This window comes from Oryctolagus cuniculus, chromosome 6, assembly GCF_964237555.1.
Source record: "Oryctolagus cuniculus chromosome 6, mOryCun1.1, whole genome shotgun sequence".
Lineage (NCBI taxonomy): Eukaryota > Metazoa > Chordata > Mammalia > Lagomorpha > Leporidae > Oryctolagus > Oryctolagus cuniculus.
The window spans coordinates 96,883,456-96,905,377 of NC_091437.1; the positions used below are offsets into that span (position 1 = coordinate 96,883,456).

General features: G+C 39.6%; 1 protein-coding gene across 25 annotated transcripts in view; it reads right to left on the bottom strand.

Annotated features, from left to right (window-relative positions):
- EYA1 (EYA transcriptional coactivator and phosphatase 1) overlaps positions 1-21,922 on the bottom strand; it is a 372,680-nt gene that overhangs the window by 47,625 nt on the left and 303,133 nt on the right. For all 25 annotated transcript variants that reach the window (XM_017341392.3, XM_008255649.4, XM_008255648.4 and 22 more), the window contains one exon: positions 1,663-1,752. In XM_017341392.3, coding sequence (XP_017196881.1) covers positions 1,663-1,752 — 90 coding nt within the window. The remainder of the gene's footprint in view (positions 1-1,662; positions 1,753-21,922) is intronic.

The window sequence follows — 21,922 nt, forward strand, 5'->3', positions numbered from 1 at the left end:
CTCTATATACCCTTCAGTTGTGAATTATGTCCAGTAAACAAATAAAACATCTGTTTGTATTAGATCACAACTAAGTTTGAATGTATTTTTGTCTATATTATATCAAATTATTTTTTGCCTAACTTCTCACTTTTTCACCACACAGTTTTGGCACTGTATAGACAATCTCTGACATCTTAAAGAATAGAAAGTTTAAAAACAATAGCAAATTGCTGCTAATTTTCTTCTTGATGGGTGCTATTAACACTTATTAACCTCAGGTTGTACCCACGACAAAACATCAACTTAGTATCTATCTTCAGAAACAAAAAGAAACAGGATAGGAATTTTAACAGACTAGTAAAAAATGGAATTTTTTCGTGCTGCTCATGAAGTGAAATACAGCCATAAATCAGGAACAGCTTTTGAAAGCAAGTATGATTACTAAGCTTTCCTAAAGGCAATTCTGAACTTGTCACTCACTTGCAATATTTCTATCTTAAAAAACAGTAATGACTTACATGTAATTTCCTTAAGGACAGCAAACACTTGAAAATGCAAAAGAATTTTGTATTTTACCCCTAAGTATAAAAATAAATATTTCACTAAGGAATGGGGGGAAAAGAACATTTAAATAATTTTATTGCATTGGAAGTTGCCAATTTGACTGTGAGTAGTTCCATTGCAGATGAAAAGAAATCAAAATACAGGACAGATGTTGAACAAACCACATTTAAGTTCTGTCACACCGTGGCATTTTTCAAATGATTTTGGCTCATCTATTAAATAAGGTGCATTTTGCTTGACTTTGAAAAGGGAAACATCAGGAAATATTTAAAGGCCAATTGCTGCCAATTAACTTTGATCAGTAAAAGTTCTATTTGAATCTTTCAGATTCCCCTCCTGTCTGAAATAACATACGTTTATAAAATCGAATGAAACAACAACTTGATGATTAATGCCTGTTGGCAACCCTACCACAGCTTTCTTAACAGTGGAATTTAAATAAACAACTGTCTCTGTTAAGAAATGGGTGACAGGTAGCTATGATCATGTTTTCTCATTATGGAGATTGAAAAACAATATTCGTTATTAAGAATGCTGCTAACCAAGCTCATCATGTTGTCAATGCTGCTAACACATTTAGCTAGCCATCACACAAAAATTTCCAACCAATCACAATGGACCAATAAAATCATCAGCAGTTTGACATAAGAAACCCTAGCAACCAAGTCCCAACTACAATATCCTCCAACAATGACCTCCAAGCGATTGGACCATCCAGAAAGAAAAGCGTCCACACTAACACAGGACGAGTATGACATAGACAGCATTTGTAAGTATTACTACTTCTGTTGCATTGTAAAGGTAAAGGTAAATCTCCACAGAGATTATGCATCATGTGAGAAACAGGCGGCTTCGGCTAATCCACAGACTTCAACACTTAAGATTCACATTACCAAATCCAAATCCCTACCAACAGTGACGTGGGATCTAAGTTGGAAACACAACAGCCAAAGAAAGGCAAAGCAGAACTACCATGAAGGTGGAATACTGCCAGACGATCAATTACTTTATCTCATTGTTCCAATTATATGTTTAAAAATAATATCCCATTGCTATTTAAGACCAGTCTCCACTTTTCAGACATGCAACATGACGTATAAAACCATTAGGACTTACTTCTAAGTCGTTAAAAAATAGATGTGTATCTGCCAAGTTGAAAATCATTTCTTCCATTCGCAGTCCAAGGGAAACTGAAGTGGGTGGATCCTAAAAGAAGAATTTCATAGGTCAACATCATGTATGCTTGATGTCACATAAATACAGTGTCACATTAGGTGGGAGCCAGCACCAGCAAAGGCAAGAAGCAAGAGACACCCAGGGAAACGGAGACTCCGGTTGCCTTTCGTGTGCACAACTTATTGTGTTGAGGCTTCAGTGCTTTATTTACTGACACTATCCTACGTGGTGTTGGTACTTTGCATGATGAAGAAATCATATGCCACTTAAATATTATAAGAATATAAAATCTACAGTTACTGAGACATAAAACAGGGGAGACATTCAGCTCAATATGTCTGTTTCAGGAGCAGCAGTCAGTCAGTCAATCAATATGCCATTATCCTCTCACTGTCTATAACTCTACCAGTCAAATAAATAAAAAAAAGCCATATCTATATTATACCATGATCCACTTTGAGTTCCAGATGTCCTGCCACAAATATCAGAAAATAAATACACTGTAGATTAATTTCAGAAGGATGCTAAGTAGAATTTTACCCTAGATGACAGCTCTCCACGAGTATTTATTCAGACTGCTTGCCAATTTTAAGTATATTCAAAGTTGGAATTGATGGTCACTTTGATCACCCAGGACCATGTTTAGCTCAGGGAGCTGACCTGGACACTCACATGACACTATCTGGGCATCAAATAGCCAGCATTATATACACAGAGGAGTTCTAGCACCCTGAAGCCTAGCTTTGGGCCATACTGTTGAGTAGTCAAGTCTATGCAACTTATATCCTGATGTCATTTACTGGCATTGAAATGCCCTTGGCTGATATGCAGATAGGTACAATCTTCATGGTGTTGCCTATTTGTAATATATAAAATCCAGGAAGAAATATGGTTCATGACTGAAGAGCCAGCATAATTAGTGAAGAAGGAAAAATTTCTGGAAAGATAAAAGGATTCTATAACTTAATAAAGGATATGTTTTTGAAGGTTTTATTGGCATTCTACTAATAACAGTTACTTTTATATGTATGGTATTTAAGATTTTTCCAAAGAACAACAATTTCTTATTTATTTATTTATTTATTTTTAAAATTTTTTGACAGGCAGAGTGGACAGTGTGAGAGAGAAAGACAGAGAGAAAGGTCTTCCTTTTGCCGTTGGTTCACCCTCCAAATGGCCGCTGCGGCCGGTGCATTGCGCTGATCTGAAGCCAGGAGCCAGGTGCTTCTCCTGGTCTCCCATGGGGTGCAGGGCCCAAGCACTTGGGCCATCCTCCACTGCCTTCCCAGGCCACAGCAGAGAGCTGGACTGGAAGAGGAGCAACCGGGACACAATCCGGAGCCCCGACCGGGACTAGAACCCGGTGTGCCAGCGCTGCAGGTGGAGGATCAGCCTATTGAGCCGCGACACTGGCCAACAATTTCTGATATACTATTTTATTGTCACAGCAACCCTTGGGAATAAGTACAGAATCTACCTGTATAATTACTTGCCCTGGGAAAGTGTTAATTAGAGGAATTATGCCTTCAGGTAAGGCTGCCCATCTGGCCTGGGTACTCTATCACCACAGTCTTCAAGTGTTATGTAAGCGTCAAGAAGATAAAACTCAAAGAAAGTAAGATTCTCACTACCCAATACTGACCCACATAAACCTTACACACGATCTCTGCATTGTCTTCTGGATACACTTTCAATCTCAGGACTTGCCTGTGTCTTCCTCCCTGCTCTCCATGTAACTGAAATCTACCCTCCCCTTGAGTAACTTCCAAGAGCCCCACCTCCTCCTGCAATAGGAGAGTCCTAGCCTGGGGAGCCAGGACCTATGTTTGCTTGCCCATTCTGAGGCTCTGTGTATGCAGTGAGCCTCGTTTGTGGATGTGATAGAAGGCTAGATGGCAAACACAGTGTCCTCACATAAAACAAGAAAAGAATAGGTGTTTCTCAATATGACACAATTACACGTTTATATACTTAGGAGTGTGCAGGGACCTGGAATGGAGTGATGGGGTGGACATGCTTGGCACCTGGTATGGGCCAATCAGGTTTAGCCAGGGAGGCAGAACCAGCACCTCCCACAGCCTTCTAGCACTGCCATACCCCTCTCTAAGGCCACCCAACCCACAGAAGCACCCTCCTACCTTCCAGGAGTGCTAGAAGGGGAAGGGGCAGAGGTCTGTGATGCCTGCCCCTCCTCTGCTAGCCGACTGGCAATGGAAGGAGGTGGAGGACGTGGGATTGCCAGAAGTCAGGGGTAGATTGGCCAAGGGACAAAGCAAACACTCCATGGTTTACGAGAGGGCTGGGAGGAAATACAGACGCAGAGGCTAACAGTGTCCAAAAGCTGGCCCGGGAGGCACAAATGCAAACAATTCCCTCAAATTTCCCGTTGGACGATTCACACCCCTTAACATTCATAAACGCTCCCTTTGAATACTACCTGCAATCTATGAAATGTCGTACGTTGTAGAAGCATAAACACGGTTTACAAATAAGTGAAGAAAAACTAACTCATCTACTCTAGGTTTCATAGGAAATTGTTCACTCCCAAGGATAATAAATAACAGCGAGAGCGGTGAAAAAATTTTTTTAAAGTCAAATATTCAAGTAGTCCCCAGAACAGAATTAACCAATAGGGGAAGTCCAAACAGCTGTTTCTGAAACAGAACACCTGACTAAGGTGTTTACTCCCTCTAGTTCAGGCCAATAAAAATACATGACTTGTCTCATAACCATGTCAATGAATCTTTTTATGTGGCAAGGGTGGAGACTCACCACCTTGATTTAATTGCCAATTCTGGAATTTATGTGCCATAGTATTGTTGCTTTTGAAAAAGTATTATTTCTCCTTAATATGGCTGCTTATTTATATGACCATCAAAAGAATTACTCTATTGTTTGTTAATATATAGCACGCTTTAACTTTTCTTCATAAATTACAGTAATGACTTGCTAGTTGGAATACTAATAAATTTTAAAGGCTTGTTCCATCCTGTGGTAAAATATAACACAGATGTTGGACTTATTTACCTCCTAATGCTATTTGCTTTTGTTATTAGCAGTCATCCCTTAGCAGTTTTTATCCTGCCACTCTATGATATTGTTACGAAACATTTATGACACCAAAAGAATGGTTTGGCAGTTAACTGGAAGGAGATAATTTTAGAATAGGAATAGGCTCTAGTTGAAAGTAGTGTTTCTCAAACATCTTTTTACTACAATCCACCATAAGAAATTAAGTTTTATACCACAATCTTGTAATTTCTCATTCTCTCTCTCTCTCTCTGTCTTTCACAACACACACACACACACACACACACACACACAGAGTAAACATGCAGGTACACGCAGTTGAAGTATAAGTTTCACAAAATAAGACTTCAATCAGTGTGTTGCATGTACTCTGAGTGTTTGCACTTCATAGCCCTGCCACCATCTGCAGTTTGGAAAACAGAGCTCCAGAGGGCATGGACTCTGATTTGAGACATGAACACTGCGATCCAGCAGTACTGTGATTTGTGCTTGATAACTGAGTTGGCAGGGTGCAAAACCATTTCACCCTGTTTTACTTATGCAGGGACAAGCAGAAGGGCAGATAACTGTGTTTACAGATTTGCTTACACAATTCTAGTAACTGGAATACTTCTAACATGTTTGATTTTATTTTCCTGTTATAATAGAAAATATTTTAATAGCTTCAAAATTTTCAAACTTGCCTGATACAAGTTAAATACAACAAAAGCTAATACTGCATAGCTAATAAATTTGTCGTACCATGATGGCTTATTTTGGCATATTTAGAAGGAGGGAAAAACACATTCTTAGACCAAAACTGAGAAATGAAAATCACCATGTCTTTGGTTTAATATTACTTTTCTCTAATAAGTAATTTTCTTGAACTAACAAATTCCAGGGCAGCAGTTACAAAATGGTTTCTTTCAAAATATCATTTTTTGTTATATCACTTTTGAAAAATTAGTTAAAGCTTTGCCTCCATCTCAAAGCAACATCTCATTTTAAAGAAATCTCATCGCCAAACGTCACCATTCTTGTCTGGCTTTGACTGCTCTGTGGCATTCAACAATGCTGTCTACTCTCTTGTTAACCTTGCTCCTCTTCTGCTGTCTACAATGCTGTCGATCTTTTCTGGGTATCCTCCAAGAATCTGGTTATCCATTACTTAATACTTAAACCACACCACCTCACTCCCTCCATCAGATCTGAGGCCTCCATAGGCATATATATCAATGACTTGTTGGTCATTTCTCCTTGCATGTCCATCAAGCATCAAGCACCTGACACATTGTGTGGTAAGTTGCACTTACCCTATTTCCCTCTGGAAGTCAACTGTATTCCTTCTTTAGATGAATGACAACCTACCAACCCCAAACCTTGGTATTCTCCTAAACCCTCTCCTTGCTCTCAGTTTTACATCGTATCAACCCTGTCATCCTGCTACTGGCACCAGAAATTCACATCTTCATCTTCACTACTGGTCTTTGTTTCTTTGCTTCCCCCCCGGCCATGAGTCCTTCTCTAAGCATCCCCTTCTCCCTATTCCCGTTCCATTTTTCCCTCTCTTTCAGGAAACATCCAAATACTCCAATCAGTATGAGAGGCCTGTGAATGTTGTTCGTAACTGTTGTTTACCTCCCTAGCATATGAACTGTTCACATATTTCCTTTGTCTTTTATTATAGAGAGAGAGTGAGAGCACATGAACAGTCCCATCAGCTGGTTCACTTTCCAAATGCCCACAACATCTGGAGCCGGGCCAGGCCACACCTGGGAGCTGGGAACTCAATCCAGGTCTCCCACACGAGCTGCAGGAACCCAGCTACTTGAGCAGCTATCACCTGTGGCCGCTGAGGGTCGGGACAGGAAGGGTCTAGCAGGTGGAGTCAGGAGCTGCAGCCAGGCATGGAACCTAGGTACTCCAATGGGGGTCACAGGTGTCTTCCAGCTAGGCTAAACACGCGCCCGCAAACTATTTTTTTAATTATGATACCTTTTCTTTAAAAGATGACAAAGCAGAGTCTTAACATATTCCTTTTTCAAAAGTAATCTTGTAAAGGGACCTTTACAGGAAATATTGAAGCTCCTCATCGGGAATGGCACACAATAATTTTACAAAAGGCGCACTCTGAAATCTAGTTCCCTAGCAATAATGGAAAAACAGAGCGAAGCAGCTCACACAGAGCAACTTCAATAAAATGCTTTATCCTTTTTCTTGTTGTATGAGGAAACTAAACATAGTACCACTCTTGTGCCCAGGAAATTCTAGTGGAGACCCTTTCTGAAGCTGCTCTTTACTGAAAGACAAGATAATATATAGCATCTAAGCCACACCCCCTTGCACAAATGAAATCGAACCCTGCTTGTAGATTATGTGGATCTGATCCTTAATTGAAAGTGAAGGACTTGTTATATTTCTAGGCTACCCACAACTGTTTTCAGTACACCAAAGATAAACTATGACTACTTAACAGAAAGTCACATATGTAAAAAAAAATTAAATAATGATGAACTCTACTGAATGTCTGTAGACCCAGGCCTAAAACAGGTGTTTTGTCTTGTCTTCTGTCAGGTAATCTTTAACTGCCCCATTGCCTCAAGATCTTTTTCTCATGTTTCTAGAACACAAGAGACTAAAATTGCTGTCATCCCAGATCACCAGCATTATTCCCTGGGGCCATCATATTCTTTTAACTGTTTCCTGTTTTTTTTGTTTTTGTTTTTTCAGCCGATTACTGCTACTGAACAAGATCTTTGTGTGGGGGCCAGCGTTGTGGCATAGTAGGTAAAGCTGTGGCCTGCGAAGCTGGCACCCCACATGTACCGGTTCATGTCCTGGCTGCTCCACTTCTGATCCAGCTCCCTGCTAATAGCCTGGGAAAACAGCAGAAAATGGTCCATGAGCTTGGGCCCCTGCACACACATGAGATACCTGGAAGAAGCTCCTGGATTTGGCTTGGCCTAACCCTGGCTATTGCAGTCAACTGGGGAGTGAACCAGCAAATAGAAGATACCTCTTTCTGTCTTTCCCTCTTTTCTATGTAACTCTGAGTTTCAAATAAATAAATAAATCTTAAAAAAAAATCTTCATTTGATAGAAATGTTTAACATGAGAATTAGTAAGTATTGTAGTAATTATCGTATATTTCCTGTAATCCTGAGAATCTAAAGTATTCATAAGTTCCTTATTAAAAAAAAAGAAAATGTTTTAACCTTTGTCCCCAGGACCTTCATCAGTAACATGGGAATAAAACAGGTTTCTTTGCAAGATTAAGCTTGGTACTATATCTGAATTTCTGGACCTAGTACCTGGCTAACAGTAAGCTGCTACTGCTACTACTTCTGCTTTTTTTTTTTTTTTAATCCATTACTGTTACAATAAGAGCTGTAGCACAATCTAGACATGGGACTCTATTTTCATGGCCACCAAAAGATGCATCAACATTTTGCATTGAAATCGCATGTGAAGCCAGGCTGTTAAAGATAAGAGCCATGTAAAGAAAGGAGATATTTGAGAAATAATCAAAATTCAGAAAGTAGTTTAATCTCATAGCAACACTTTACCTTTCCAAAACTAACACTGGGCTAGTTAACTGCAAAAGAACTACTTGTCCTTTTATTTCTGCTGGTACATCTCTATTTACTTTAGTCAGCTAAATTAAGGACTTTATGGAATTTTTTCCTTCTTAATCAATTATCTTTGATCCAAAAAGAACGTAAGACATCCTACAATGGCTTGCTGAAGGACACTAACAGAATGTTGAAGCTTTAACAACAACAGAAGTCAAACATACATTTCTTACTGGAAAAGTAAAACTCATCCATGAAATCTTAACAAAAAAAAAAAAAAGAGGAACAGAGAGAAAGCTAAATCTAATTAAGCTTCTGGATCTAGCTCCTGGTTTGTAGGAAATACTGAGGAGATGAAGGAACATGCCAAATTATACAGGAGGGGCCGGTGCCGCAGCTCACTAGGCTAATCCTCCGCCTGTGGTGCCGGCACCCCGGGTTCTAGTCCCGGTTGGGGTGGCAGATTCTGTCCAGGTTGCTCCTCTTCCAATCCAGCTCTCTGCTTTGGCCCGGGAAGGCAGTAGAGGATGGCCCAAGTCCTTGGGCCCTGCACCACATGGGAGACCAGGAAGAAGCACCTGGCTCCTGGCTTTGGATCAGCGCAGCGCGCCAGCCGTAGCAGCCATTTGGGGGGTGAACCAACAGAAGGAAGACCTTTCTCTCTGTCTCTCTCTCTCACTATCTAACTCTGCCTGTCAAAAAAAAAAAAAAATTATACAGGAGGGACACAGTCAAGGAAACTCAGACTCTCTGGAACTCTACAGGACAGATGACCTGGTTACTTCAAAACACTGGAGTTAAAGAAAGCAAAAAGTGAGCAAGAAGCTGCAGATTAAAAAACACTTAAGAGATAAGAAAACTATAAAAATGTAAATAAATAAATAAATAAGACCACTGGGAGGAAATACTCAACTAGGTATAGAAAGAAGCCAACTCAAAATAATAACGTAATATACGAAAAGCCTACACAGCTAATATACTCATTGTTGAATGTCTGACAGCTTTTTTCTTCTCATATAAGGAACAAGAAAAAGTGACCCCCTTTTGCTCTTTCTACTTAACGGAGTAGGAGGAGTCATAGCCAGAGCAGTTGAGCAAGCATAACAAGTAAGAGGCATCAGAACTGTAAAGGAAGAAGTCAAATGATCTGTTTGCAATGACATAACTGTATCCTAAATTAGGTTCCACAAACAAAACAATTTCTCTTAGAACGATTCAGTACAGGTACAGGATACAAAATCAATACACAAAAATCAGTTGTGTTTCTAGACACTAACAATGACTAATTTGGGAAGGTAATTAATATAATTCCATTTATAACAGCAGCAATAAAAAGAATCAGTTATTTAGTAATAAACTTAACCAAGGAGGTAAAAGACTTTAACACTGAAAACTACAAAGCATTGCTGAAAGAAATTGATAGAGACACAGTAAATGGATGACATCACATGCTCATAGATATAAAATTTATGATTAAGAAATCTACTATCCAAAGGAATTTACAGATTTAATACAATCCTGATCAAATCTCCAATGGGAATTTTTCTTGCTGAGAGAAAAATCCCTCTTAGAACTTGTATGTAATTTCAAGGGACCTTGAATGTTCAAAACAATACTGAAATAGAACAAAGTTGGAGTTCTCACACTTCTCAATTTCAAAACTTCTTTCAAAGCTACAGTAATAAAAACAATGTGGTTGTGGAATAAATACAGATATATGGGATGATGGAAATGAACAGAAAGACCAGAAGTAAACTCTGCATACATGTCGAATGATTTTCAACAAGGGTGCTAAGACCATTCAAGGGGGGAAATGATAGTAATTTCAACAAATGATGCTGAATAAATTGTATATCCACATGCAAAAAATAAATTGTATCCTCACCTCATGCCTTACACAAAAACTAATTCAGAACACAGCTAATAGTTAAATATAAGAGTAAATTATAAAAGTCTTAGGGGAAAACTTCCTAACACTGGATACGGCAATGACTTCTCAGATATGACACCAGAAGCACAGGCAACAAAAGAAAAGATAAAGTTGAGTACACCAAAATTTAAGATGTCTGTGCATCAAAGGGTACAGTGAACAGAAAGGAAAGGCAACCTACAGAATGGGAACAAATGTTTGCAAATCATTCCTTTGGTTAAGGATTAATATCTGGCATAAAGAATTGCTACATCTGTCAGAATGTAGGAATGAATCAAATAATAGTAAATAGCAATCAATAAATCAAAAGGCAATAAACCAAAAGGCAGGAGCAACCCAAGTGTTCCACTGATGGATGAATGGATAAACAAAATGCAGTATGTACATGCAGTGGAACATGATTTAACCTTAAAAAGGAAGGAAATTCTGACACATTTTACTACATGGATGTCCCCTGAGTATATTGTGCTAAGTGACACTAAGCCAGTCAGGAGATAAATACTGTATAAATTCACTGATAAAAAGCACCTGAAATTCATGGAGACACAGGTAGAATTGAGGTTGCTAGGCTCTAGAGGCAGGGAGGACTGGGGAGTTCTTGAGTGGGTACAGACGTTCAGTCTCAATTGAAAACAGCTTTAAAGATGGGTTGGTTGCACAGCACTGTGGATTTACATAACATGACTGAACAGTGCACTGAAAAATGGTCAGGAAGACAGCATTTATGGCTTGTGTATTTTACAACTAAAAAGGAACATTTAAAAATGGAGAGTATAACTATTGATTAGACATTTAATGATATTAAAAATTATTAATTTTGGTAGATGGCTAAGGTACTGAGTACTATCTATTATTTCTAGTCTAAAAACTCCTTTAATGGAATCTTTTAAATTTTTTTAAAAATTTTATTTTGCTTTTATTTACTTGAAAGGGAGAGAGGGAGAGAGAATAGAGAGAGACGGAAGGAGAGAGAGAGAGAGAGAGAGAGAGCGAGCTAACTTCCATCCTCTGGTTAATTCCTTTAATGTCTGCAATAGACAGGGCTGGGCTATTCTGAAGCCATAGCCTGGAACTCAGTCTGGGTCTCCTGTGTAGGTGGAAGGGATCCAACTACTTGTGCCATCACCTGCAGCCTTGTAGGGTGCACACTGTAAGGAAGCTGGAATTGGAAGTGGAGCAGGAACTCTAACCTAGGCCCTCTGTTATGGGGTGTGGGCACCCCAAACAGCATCTTAATGGTTGTCCAAGTGCCCTCCCCCTAATGGAGTCTTAAATGCATACTGATCTTAAAATGTAAAGCATAGTGGCCCAGGAAGGCAGTGGAGGATGGCCCAAGTGCTTGGGCCCTGCACCTGCATGGGAGACCAGGAGGAAGCACCTGGCTCCTGGCTTCGGATCAGCGCAGCGCACTGGCCGTAGTGGCCATTTCGGGGGGTGAACCAGTGGAAGGAAGACCTTTCTCTCTGTCTCTCTCTCTCTCTCTAACTTTGCCTGTCCAAAAAAAAAAAAAAATGTAAAGCATATATATAGTAGCTGGGATTTACTTTGAAAAATCACCCTTGGACAGAAAGGACAACACAGGGATGTAGAGAGGATACACATAAACAAAATTAACTAGGACTTCATTTTTATTAAAGTTGGAGAGGTTATATTGGTTTTATTATACTATTCCATCTGCCTTTTTATATGACTGGAAGTTTCCATAATAAAAGTAAAAAAAGTATATATATATATATATATATATATATATTCACTAAGACAAGATTAGCTTTCTCTTGGTAATGAAACTATAGACTAAAAATATTTATTCTGAAAATGAAAGCACATCCAGGGGCTGGCGCTGTGGTGCAGCGGATTAAAGTCACAGCCTACTGGGCCAGCATCCCATATGGATGCCGCTTTGAGTCCGGCTGTTCAACTTCCGATCCAGCTCTCTGCTGTGGCCTGGGAAAGCAGTGGAAGATGGCCGAAGTCCTTGGGCCCCTGCACCTGCGTGGGAGACCCAGAAGAAGCTCCTGGCTCATGGCTTCGGATTGGCACAGCTCCAGTCATTGCGGCCATCTGGGGAGTGAACCAGTGAATGGAAGACCTCTCTCTCTCTCTCTGACTCTACCTCGCTCTGTAACTCTTTCAAATAAATAAAATAAATATTTTTAAAAAAAAAGTACATCCAAACAATACTTTTAAAACACCCAAGACATTTAAAAGGCAAAATTGCAAGAGCTTTGCAGTTCCTCAGCCTATCCCTTTTATGTTTGAAATTTTAAAAAAGATTTATTTTTCATTTATTTGAAAGGCAAGAGTTACAGAGAGACAAAGAGACAGAGAATAACAGGGGGGGGGGGGAGTGAGAGAGAGAGAGAGGTAATATCTTCCGTCCACTGGCTTATTCTCCAAACAGCTGCAATAGTGAGGGCTGGGCCAGGCTGAAGCCAGGAGCCAGGAGCTTCTTTCCAGTCTCCCACATCGGTAGAGGAGCCCAAGGACTTGGGCCATCTTCCATTGCTTTAGCAGGGAGCTGGATCAGAAATGGAACAGCCGTTTCTCAAACCGGCACCCATGGGAGATGATGGCATCTCAGGCAGAGGCTTAACTTGCTATGTCACAATGCTGGCCTTGGCTTAAACTCTTTTATTGAGAGCAGGTACCAGGACTTGGTTGGGTAACCTATACTTAGACTTAAGTGAGACTCAGAATATACACGACTGCTTTGCCTGCAACAACTCCACTCTTTTTATATCATAGGGGATACTCTCTTCTAGGAACCCAGAGGAACTCCACCACTGATAACTGAAGCCATAGGATCTTCATCTCATCAATTTCTGAGCAGCTGTGTCACTCTGCAACACCGACCAGCTAGAACAAAGAAATTCTAGTGTAATTTAAGAACAGCAGAAGCCCTCAAAGCAACTAACTCAGGGTTTCTGACATTTTTTTTTTAGATGTACACTTCCCATGGATTCTGATTTTCTCTTTCCTGATCCATCATGCACATGTTCTTACTTGACATCTATTACAGGCTATTTCTTACTAGGTAAGTGACGGTAGCCACTAGGGTATGTCTGCCATGAATACCAAGTACAGGAAGAGTTGTTTCTTTAACATGGTGAGACTCTTGTATGTTAACTTTTAGTGGACTTAGGTGGCATTAGAGCAGTATTACTCCAATGACAGATTGCTGAATATTCAGTCATTTGCCAGTGACAGCCTGCTTTACACCTTTATAAGCTCCCTAAAGGCAAGCATTATGCTTAGACACCACCCACAGTGCTGTGTGTACATTCTATAAATGATGCAAGATTGACTTTATGAATAACTTGTATTATCAGGCCACGAAGGACATGGTGACTCAGGCAGGAGGGAAGGGTGTGGTCAGGTGCATGTGCTCTGGGTGCCAGGACCCATGTACCTAGTGAGTAACTAGAGAAGGGGCACAATTTTCTGAATTACTTCATGGATGTTTTTCAAGATCACTGCCCACAACTACACTGCTCTATGCTAGAAGATTAAGGTACTAAATAGTGCCTACTGCTTCTGTTCTGACAAATTTTGTGATGCGGTCTTACATTTTGAGTCGTTCTAATATGAAGACCACATGGCATTAGCATGGGGACCTATATGCAATAGGGAAACCACTGTGAATACTTTGGGGTCCTCAGGGAAGCGAGTAGGGGTCCATTCTTATGTGTCATTTGCTTTATTTCAGTGACAAGATTGAATTTCACACTACTGAGATTATTTTGTTGCTCATTCAGTTCAGAGCTTTGACCATTACATCTGTGTTAATAATGCTAGTACTTGTACATGACACTGTGGTCTTTATCTCATCAATAAGCACTGTGAAAACGGTTTTGAGGGAGGTATGTACTCATCACCAATTTTCTCGACCTCATCAGGAAGCTGTATATTTCTATATTGTAGCCATGTCCACCACCAGGAAGAGAGAGAAGAGGTAGAATCTAACTTCACCGAGTGGACAGCCAAAGCAAACCATGTCACAAAGTTGCTTAACGAATCTTCTCAGAGCAAAGTTTGGAAAATGGACTGGAATGTAGAATTTTCAAAGCTTCTTTAAAGAAAACATAAAACAGCCAGACACTATTTTACTGATCATGTTGCATAAGCATATGAAATTTTTTCCTATAAATTCAGCAGTTTTGCCCCCATGACAACAAAACACTTTTTTTGACCCTGAGCTCTGCCTACAGCCAAATGAGCCAGAGCCTTATCACAGACCCGCCACAGTTCGCATTGCCATATGACACAGGTGCTACGTATCAGCGACGGACCCTTGCAGACACATTTTCCCAGCTTGTCGTTTGTCCATTCTGCAAGTTCCCACTGCTGGCGCTCCTTATCTGCCCTGAATCATTGAACACAGTCTTCCAGCAAAATGCCCAAAGCAACCACACAAGTCTCATTAAAGTCCCCACAGTTCAGCCTGCTGGGGACAGAGTCGTACATTGAACAAAACAATCACAAAGACATGAGAAAAACCCCTAACACTTCTTACTTACTAAATTTTTAGGGCCAAACACAAACCCTCCACAGAACAGAAACTGCCTCAGATATAATTTGTTTTGCCGATTTTTATTGACTTTTTCAAAAATTCTGCCTTTGACTCAGTGCATCCACAAAGATCTTGGGGATTCCAAAGGCGGGTGAAAAATTAAAGGAAAACATGGTTATCTTTTTGGAGGGGTTTAGAAAGAGATCCATAATGTTTTTCTGAGGTTTCTTTTCTCTGTTCTCTGGAAACCTTAAAGCTAACCATTTATCTACCCATGAAAATATCCCCACCTTTTTAATAATTGTTTTAAAAGATGTATTTCAAGATTTTTTTCGTGTTGATTTAACAGTGTGTTACAGTGTCAAATATTGCACTAATCTTGTGTAGTCCAAAAAGACTAAGTCATTTCAGTTTTATGAGGACTAAAAATAAAACATTAATGAGGAAGCAGTTTCTCTTTATTGCTTACATAGACCAGTGAAGCACTACAGCAAAGTGTTCCTATTTTTATTGGAGCTCTGATTAACACACTTTTGCAAATTTTGCCCTGCTATTCCTTTTCTTCTCCCAACTTATCTTTCTAAATTAATAATCAAAAAATTAACAATCAGGCAAACACATAAGGCAACATACACTGACTAAATTCTTTACATTCAGACATTTAGGAACTGCTTTGAAACCTATGTCTGTGTTCTAATTTTACAAAATCACAGCATTCTAAATTAGAAATTGGACTCTACAAAATATGTAGGGTGTTATTACAAATCCAGAAAAAATATATTTTTGCCTTTTAATTGTTGTCCTATTCATATTTTCAATCTATAAGTATATTTGAGATATGTAATGTCTTTTGTATCTGTATCGCCTTACATCTGCGAGCTCAAAATCTGCACAAACTCCTAGGAAGTGTTCTTCTATCTGGGATTTCAAGAAATAATACAAGGGCAACTTTAAAAAGTTTGAGGAAAATGGAATTAAAGGATGAGTTTATCTTTGTGCATCAAAGTTTTGAAATCCATGCATAAGTTTTTTTAATAAAACACATATTTTGGGGCCGGCACTGTTGCACAGGTTTGTGGTAGAATGAGAAGGCCATGCCAAGATGGCCACTGGCAACAAAAACTGCCTGGCAACAGGCTGTGATTGGTTAGGGCACAGACTACCCCTTGACCAGATTGGCTGCCTTGGCTATTTAAGCTGCTGTACCAACTAAAATAAATTAGTCTGCGGGCTGCTTCCCTCTGGCCTGCTTTCACCTGACTCCCAGGGTCTGTGTGGTGACTCTGTGCTTCTTGCCCCCACCACGCTCCTCCTCTCAGAACGAATCCACCTCAACACAGGTTAAGCTGCCACCTGCAGCACTGGTATCCCATATGAACATTGGTTCAAGTTCTGGTTGCTCCACTTCCAATCCAGATCCCTGCTGATGTGCCCAGGAAAGCAGCAGAAGATGGCCAAGTGCTTTGGCTCCTGCTTCCACAGGGGAGACCTGGATGAGGCTCCTGGCTCTGACCTGGCGCAGCCCTGGTTGTTGTGGCCATTTCAGGGGTGAATCAATGGATAATAAGATCTCTTTCTCTTCTTTCTGTACTTCTGACTTTCAAATAAATCAATAAATATTTTTTAAAAAACACGTTTTTCATATACTTTTTGAAAAACCCATGTTTGCATGGATTTTTTTAAAAGATTTATTTATTTACTTGAAAGGCAGAGTTAAAAAGGGAGGGAGGGAGGGAGGGAGGGAGGGAGGGAGAGAGAGAGAGAGAGAAACAGAGATCTTCTACCCACTGGTTCACTCATTCCCCAAATGGTTGAAATGGCTGGAACTGGTTCTATCTGAAGTCAGAAGCTGCAAAGTTCTTCCAGGTCTCCCATGTGAGTGCAAGGGTCTAAGCACTTGGGCTGTCTGCTGCTTTTTCCAGGCCATAGCAGAGAGCTGGGTCAGAAATGGAGCAACTGGAATGTGAACAGGCGCCCCCTGGGATGCCAGCCCTGCAGGAGGAGGCTTAGCCCACTACGCCACAGAGCCAGCCCCTCCATGCATGGATTTTAAAAATTTCTGCACCAAAATAAAACTTCACTTTTACGAACTTTTTAAAGTAACCTTATGCATCATTTAAAAAAATTATTTCTATTTAAATAATCAATTGTAGGCTAGAAAGAGCTACTAGAAGGTAGTTCAACTATTTCAGAAAGTATTGTAAGCTTCTTAGGATATGGCATGTACATGTTGAATCTGTGGAATAAAAGATAAGGTTCTTAAATTCTATTTGTACTCATCCTACCTGGGCAGCTTAGCCTAACTGGCCAGCGAGGTGTGATGCGGGAATATGAGGACTTGTTGCTCAATGTAAGACTCTTGCTGGGTCTGCTCAAATGAAGCACAAATCTTTATGCAGTATCCATCAAATGAGTGAAAAAAATTATCTGCTTTGTGGGGCTTCTTAATTTCTTATTTAGAATGCTAATATGACAGGCCCAGACAGATCCTGGATGTCACTCAAAAATTCTCTCCATTCAGGACCTTTTGTTTTGGGGAAAAAGAAGCTGAAAAACAGGAACAGGCACTTGGAATACAGAAGCAGTTTATTTTTAAGGCCCCATACTGGCTGTTCACTGGGGAAGAAGGATTAAGGATAAGCTTTCAAATTAACTCTCTTATCTGAAAGAAGAAATATATGTGTGTGTGTGTGTGTGTGTGTGTGTGTGTTGAAATGTTATTTCTCTTAAAAATATTACTAAATATGTTAACTAAACTATATACACTACCTATGGGACCCAAGGACTCCACTGTTCTTTCCTCTTGGTATCAATGGAAATATTAACCTTTTCATGTTTTTAAGAACTATATCTTAACAGCTGTTGTGAAATGTCAAGTTTTGTGAGTTGGGTGTAATTCTGAAGCCAATTAAGAAATAATCAGGGTTACCATGAGATATTATATGCACATGAAAAACAAATCATGGTTGAACTACTGCTTGATTTAAAAAACAAAAAACAAATCCAAATCTGTGGTGAGGTTAATCAGGTCATTTAACTGATTAGATATCTGACACTAGAATGCGTTAATTTTCTACTTACTTGAGACTCCCTTTCAACATCATGAAAATAATACCCAAGTAGAGAATAAAAGAAAGAAGTTCACCAATGCAAAGATTAATTTTGATTGTGGAGAAACCCAATGAATCCAAAACATGGGACAACTGCCAAGTAATAGAACAAAGAGAGAAAGAAGAATAAAGCCAGAGTAGACCTGGCCAAATTGGCCTCCACACCTAGGGCCCCTACAGTGCCAAGTGAAAGACTCAAAGCTGAATCCAATCAAAAGCCTTATCCAAATTTCATTTGTAACCACTCTCCTATCTCTCTCTCCTTTCTAGTGTTACAGCCACTCTTGGGCCTTTATTATTCCCTACCAGGAGAACTGCACAATAATTTTCTTTGCTATCACATTAATCTCACTGTGCACGTCCACCATGTCATTACACTGTTTTAATGTTGTTCACCGCATCCCCATGCCCACAACACAAAATCCTGGCCCTCAATCTTCTCTACAACCCTCCTTGGCCAATTCAAAGACAAGATCATTTTCCAGGTATTGCCAGTTAATATATGTGCTCCCTTGGGTGAACAACTGGATTTTTCTACCCTAGTTTCCTCCTCAACAAAAAGAAGTAACTAATTGGATAATAAACATGAGATAGTTGCATAAAGCATAAAAGGTGAATACAGATGCAATGCTTTTATCTGCATCAACACATTTTTTGCTACTCATTATCTCCAATTCTGATCCCTTAAATGTACTTTATAGATATCTACCCCCTCTGTATAGCATTTCAGCCACTTATAATGCTTTCTATCCATCTCCTTCTCTCCTCTCTGGAACAAAATATGCATGGTTGCTGACTCCTTCCTCTAACTCGTCAAGGTAAGCGATAACAGCTTTTATTTATGGAGATCTTCCCATGTGCTTAATACTGTTCTCCTAAAAGCCCTATGATTGCTTCCATATTATTCATGGAAAGGTTAAAAATGGGAGAAGGGAGACTCAGAAATACAAAGGCCACAGAGCAAGGGAGATCAGAAGCCAGCCAGAGCAGGCAAGTGCAGTGATGATTACTGTTCACATACTGCATCCCGCTTCACATCCATGAGTAACAAAAATAGGCTTTCTTCATTAAAGTAGCAAGAACATACATTTCAGTTCCATTTTTCCAGCAGTTGGAAGGAAGGGGCTGACAGGAAAAGGGAAAAAGAACCACCATCAGGATAAGGGCAAAACTACATGGAAGAAGTCTTGTTCATCCGGAAATTTCTCTGGAGTTAAAAAAAAAAAAATGTGATTTTCAGAATTTAGATTCTATGTCATTGCACAGTATCCAGGAGATAATATATGGAGGCAGATCCCACTTCATCATTTCGATCTGATTTGCCACTCATACACAAAGCAGAAAATGCAATCATGGCACCACCCCTTGGGGTCACAGTGGCACTCATCACTCTGTAGCCCCCAGCCATGGGCCTTGGACACTGCTCTGCTGGAATGGCCAGAGCTACCAGGGGGGCTTGAAAGTGTGCTGTGGGGTTCACTCATTGGTCAAACAGTTGATATTGGCTGCAACCACTCCTTGTTTACTAAAATCCATTTTCTGTTTCTTCCTGGGTACACACAGTGGGACCACATTTCACAGTATCCTTGGCCCTGGGCTGCATGGGTGAGGCCAATGGCCCTGGGGTGGGAGTGTGTGCCCCTTCTCAGCCTGGTCCACAAAACTTCCCATTCAAGCTGTCCCTGTTTTTTTCTCCCTGGGAGCCAGAATGCTTATGTCAATGGCTCAGAGGCTTCCAAAGCTACAAGGTAAAGATGGCACAATCATTATCTGCATTGCCAAATTTTGCACAAACTAAGCAACCTGAGATGTCTACTCTAGACTATTAAATAAGAAATAATAATCTATTCTTACTGTGTTTGCCCCATTGCATTTTGGGTCTATTTGTTACAAATTTTTCTTACGGGAATGAATTCATGAGCTGGCCTGCACTTCCTTGGGGCCACAGATGCAAACATGGGAGGCCCTATTGAGTTCACAGTCTATAGTGGCTACAGTGTTGCAGTCATTTCATTGTCCTGGTACTGAGGACAGGATGCAGAATAGGGGGAAGGGGACAACCTTTCCCTCTAAAGGGACAGATAAAACATAACTTAAGTTTTGCAGGCCACATATGGTCTCCAACACACATTCTTCTTTGTGTGTGTGTGTGTGTGTTTTTTTTAAATAACCTTTTAAAATTTTAAACAGTATTCTTAGTTTAAAGGCCCTACAAAAACAGACCATGAGCCAGATTTAGCCTAAAGGGTATGGTCTGTCAATCTCTGGGCTATAATAATATTTCATAAGACGTGAAAATTATACACAATTCAAATTTGGGAACTATATATCAAGTATTATTGGAACACAGCCACATTCATTCATTTAGGTACTGCCGATGGCTGCTTCAGCACCATTAGGGTGGAGCTGAGTAGTTAGGATCGGCAAATGGTCCACAATGCCTAAAATATTTACTATATATCTGACCTTTTACAGAGAAAATCTTCCAACCACTGATACTGGGTGCCAAAAGAGAGATCATATGGTTTAAATCAACATTCCTCCATTATCCAATGAGAACACTGGGTGTCCTGTTGCTCTGTGCCACACTAAGATCTCAGAACCTTCACCAACACCATAGAAGAGTGTTATCCCTCAAAAGTCCTTGAGTTTAGTATTATCCCCCAACACACAGTAGGAACACTGTGTTTCCTGTGTTTACTGGCTAACTGGAGTGTTCTGATGAAATATGCTAGATAAATTGCTTTCACACTTTTCTGTCCTCAATGTACTGAATGATCCCAGTAGCACACCACACAAAAATTAATCAAAACTCACTATGACAACTGACACTCTTAGAATCCTGATATAAAACAAATGCCCAAAGACCATTACAAGTTCAACAGGTGACATGCTTTTTCTTACTATTGATTGTTGCCATTAATAAGATACTAGCCAGGGCTTTTAAAATTCATGATCTATTTTAATTCTTAAAACAACTCTGCAAGTCAAGTAGTTGGTTTTATGGATGTGAAAATTGAAGTCCAGTTAAAAGAAATAATTGGCCTAAGGTCAAAGACCAAAACATTGTGTTTGGATTTGACTCCAGATCTACTTTAATTCAAATCTACTGCTCTTTCTATCATACCACAAGCTGTATCACATACTGACAATTCATAAGTCTGGAGACACTGCCACCATATTACTCACTAACCACCATGGCAGGATTCAGGTATTATTTGGATAGTCAATTCTCACCTACATTACATTAAAATATAACCAGTATTCATGGAATATCTATTTTATATCAAACAGGATAATTATAAGTATTTTCCACATTTGGTCTCTGACCTCTCCAAAGTTTCAATTTTCTCATGTGTAAATGCGCTTGGCAATGGCATTTTTAGAACATTAATGTTGAATTGAGTGCTATGTATGTAGGAAATTCTTAATAGAGTCTACAATTAAACATGCTTTATCTTTTGTGTTTATGCTTTTTTTTTATGTAAAATGAAGAGTGAGGTCCAATACTCTTAAGATCCATTCTTGCCCAAACCCCTATGAAAGCCAGGTGTTAATAAAAGGAAAGTGTTGGGAAAAATCAAGCCATTGGGTGTGATTATCTTGAGGAGTTCTCCCACAAGAATGGAATCATGTTTGGTCATCAGCACAACATTTATTTGATGAAATACAAGTCTTGGTACTTTGATATTAACAAGAGATGAAAGAATTTTTTTTAAAAAAAGCATTAAACAAAAGCACCCAGGCCAGATATTATTAACAACATCCTAATTTACAGTAACACCCATGGACTTAATTTTCTTGCTAATGTGCTGTTTCTTTTCCGTTTCCTAGCAAAGACTGAACTGTACCAGCACTCTTTTTTTGTTCTCATACCTTTGTTATAAAACAACACTTCCTTATAACACCCAACGTGCCTTCTTCCCACAGCTAGAATTACATGAGAGGTGGGATATTCTCAAACTTTTTTGGGTACTTATTGCTGTAACATGCCCTAATTTTGCATTATATCAACCAGATCCTGTATCCCCTTACTGAATAGCCTACTCATTGAGTTGCCTAAGCTACT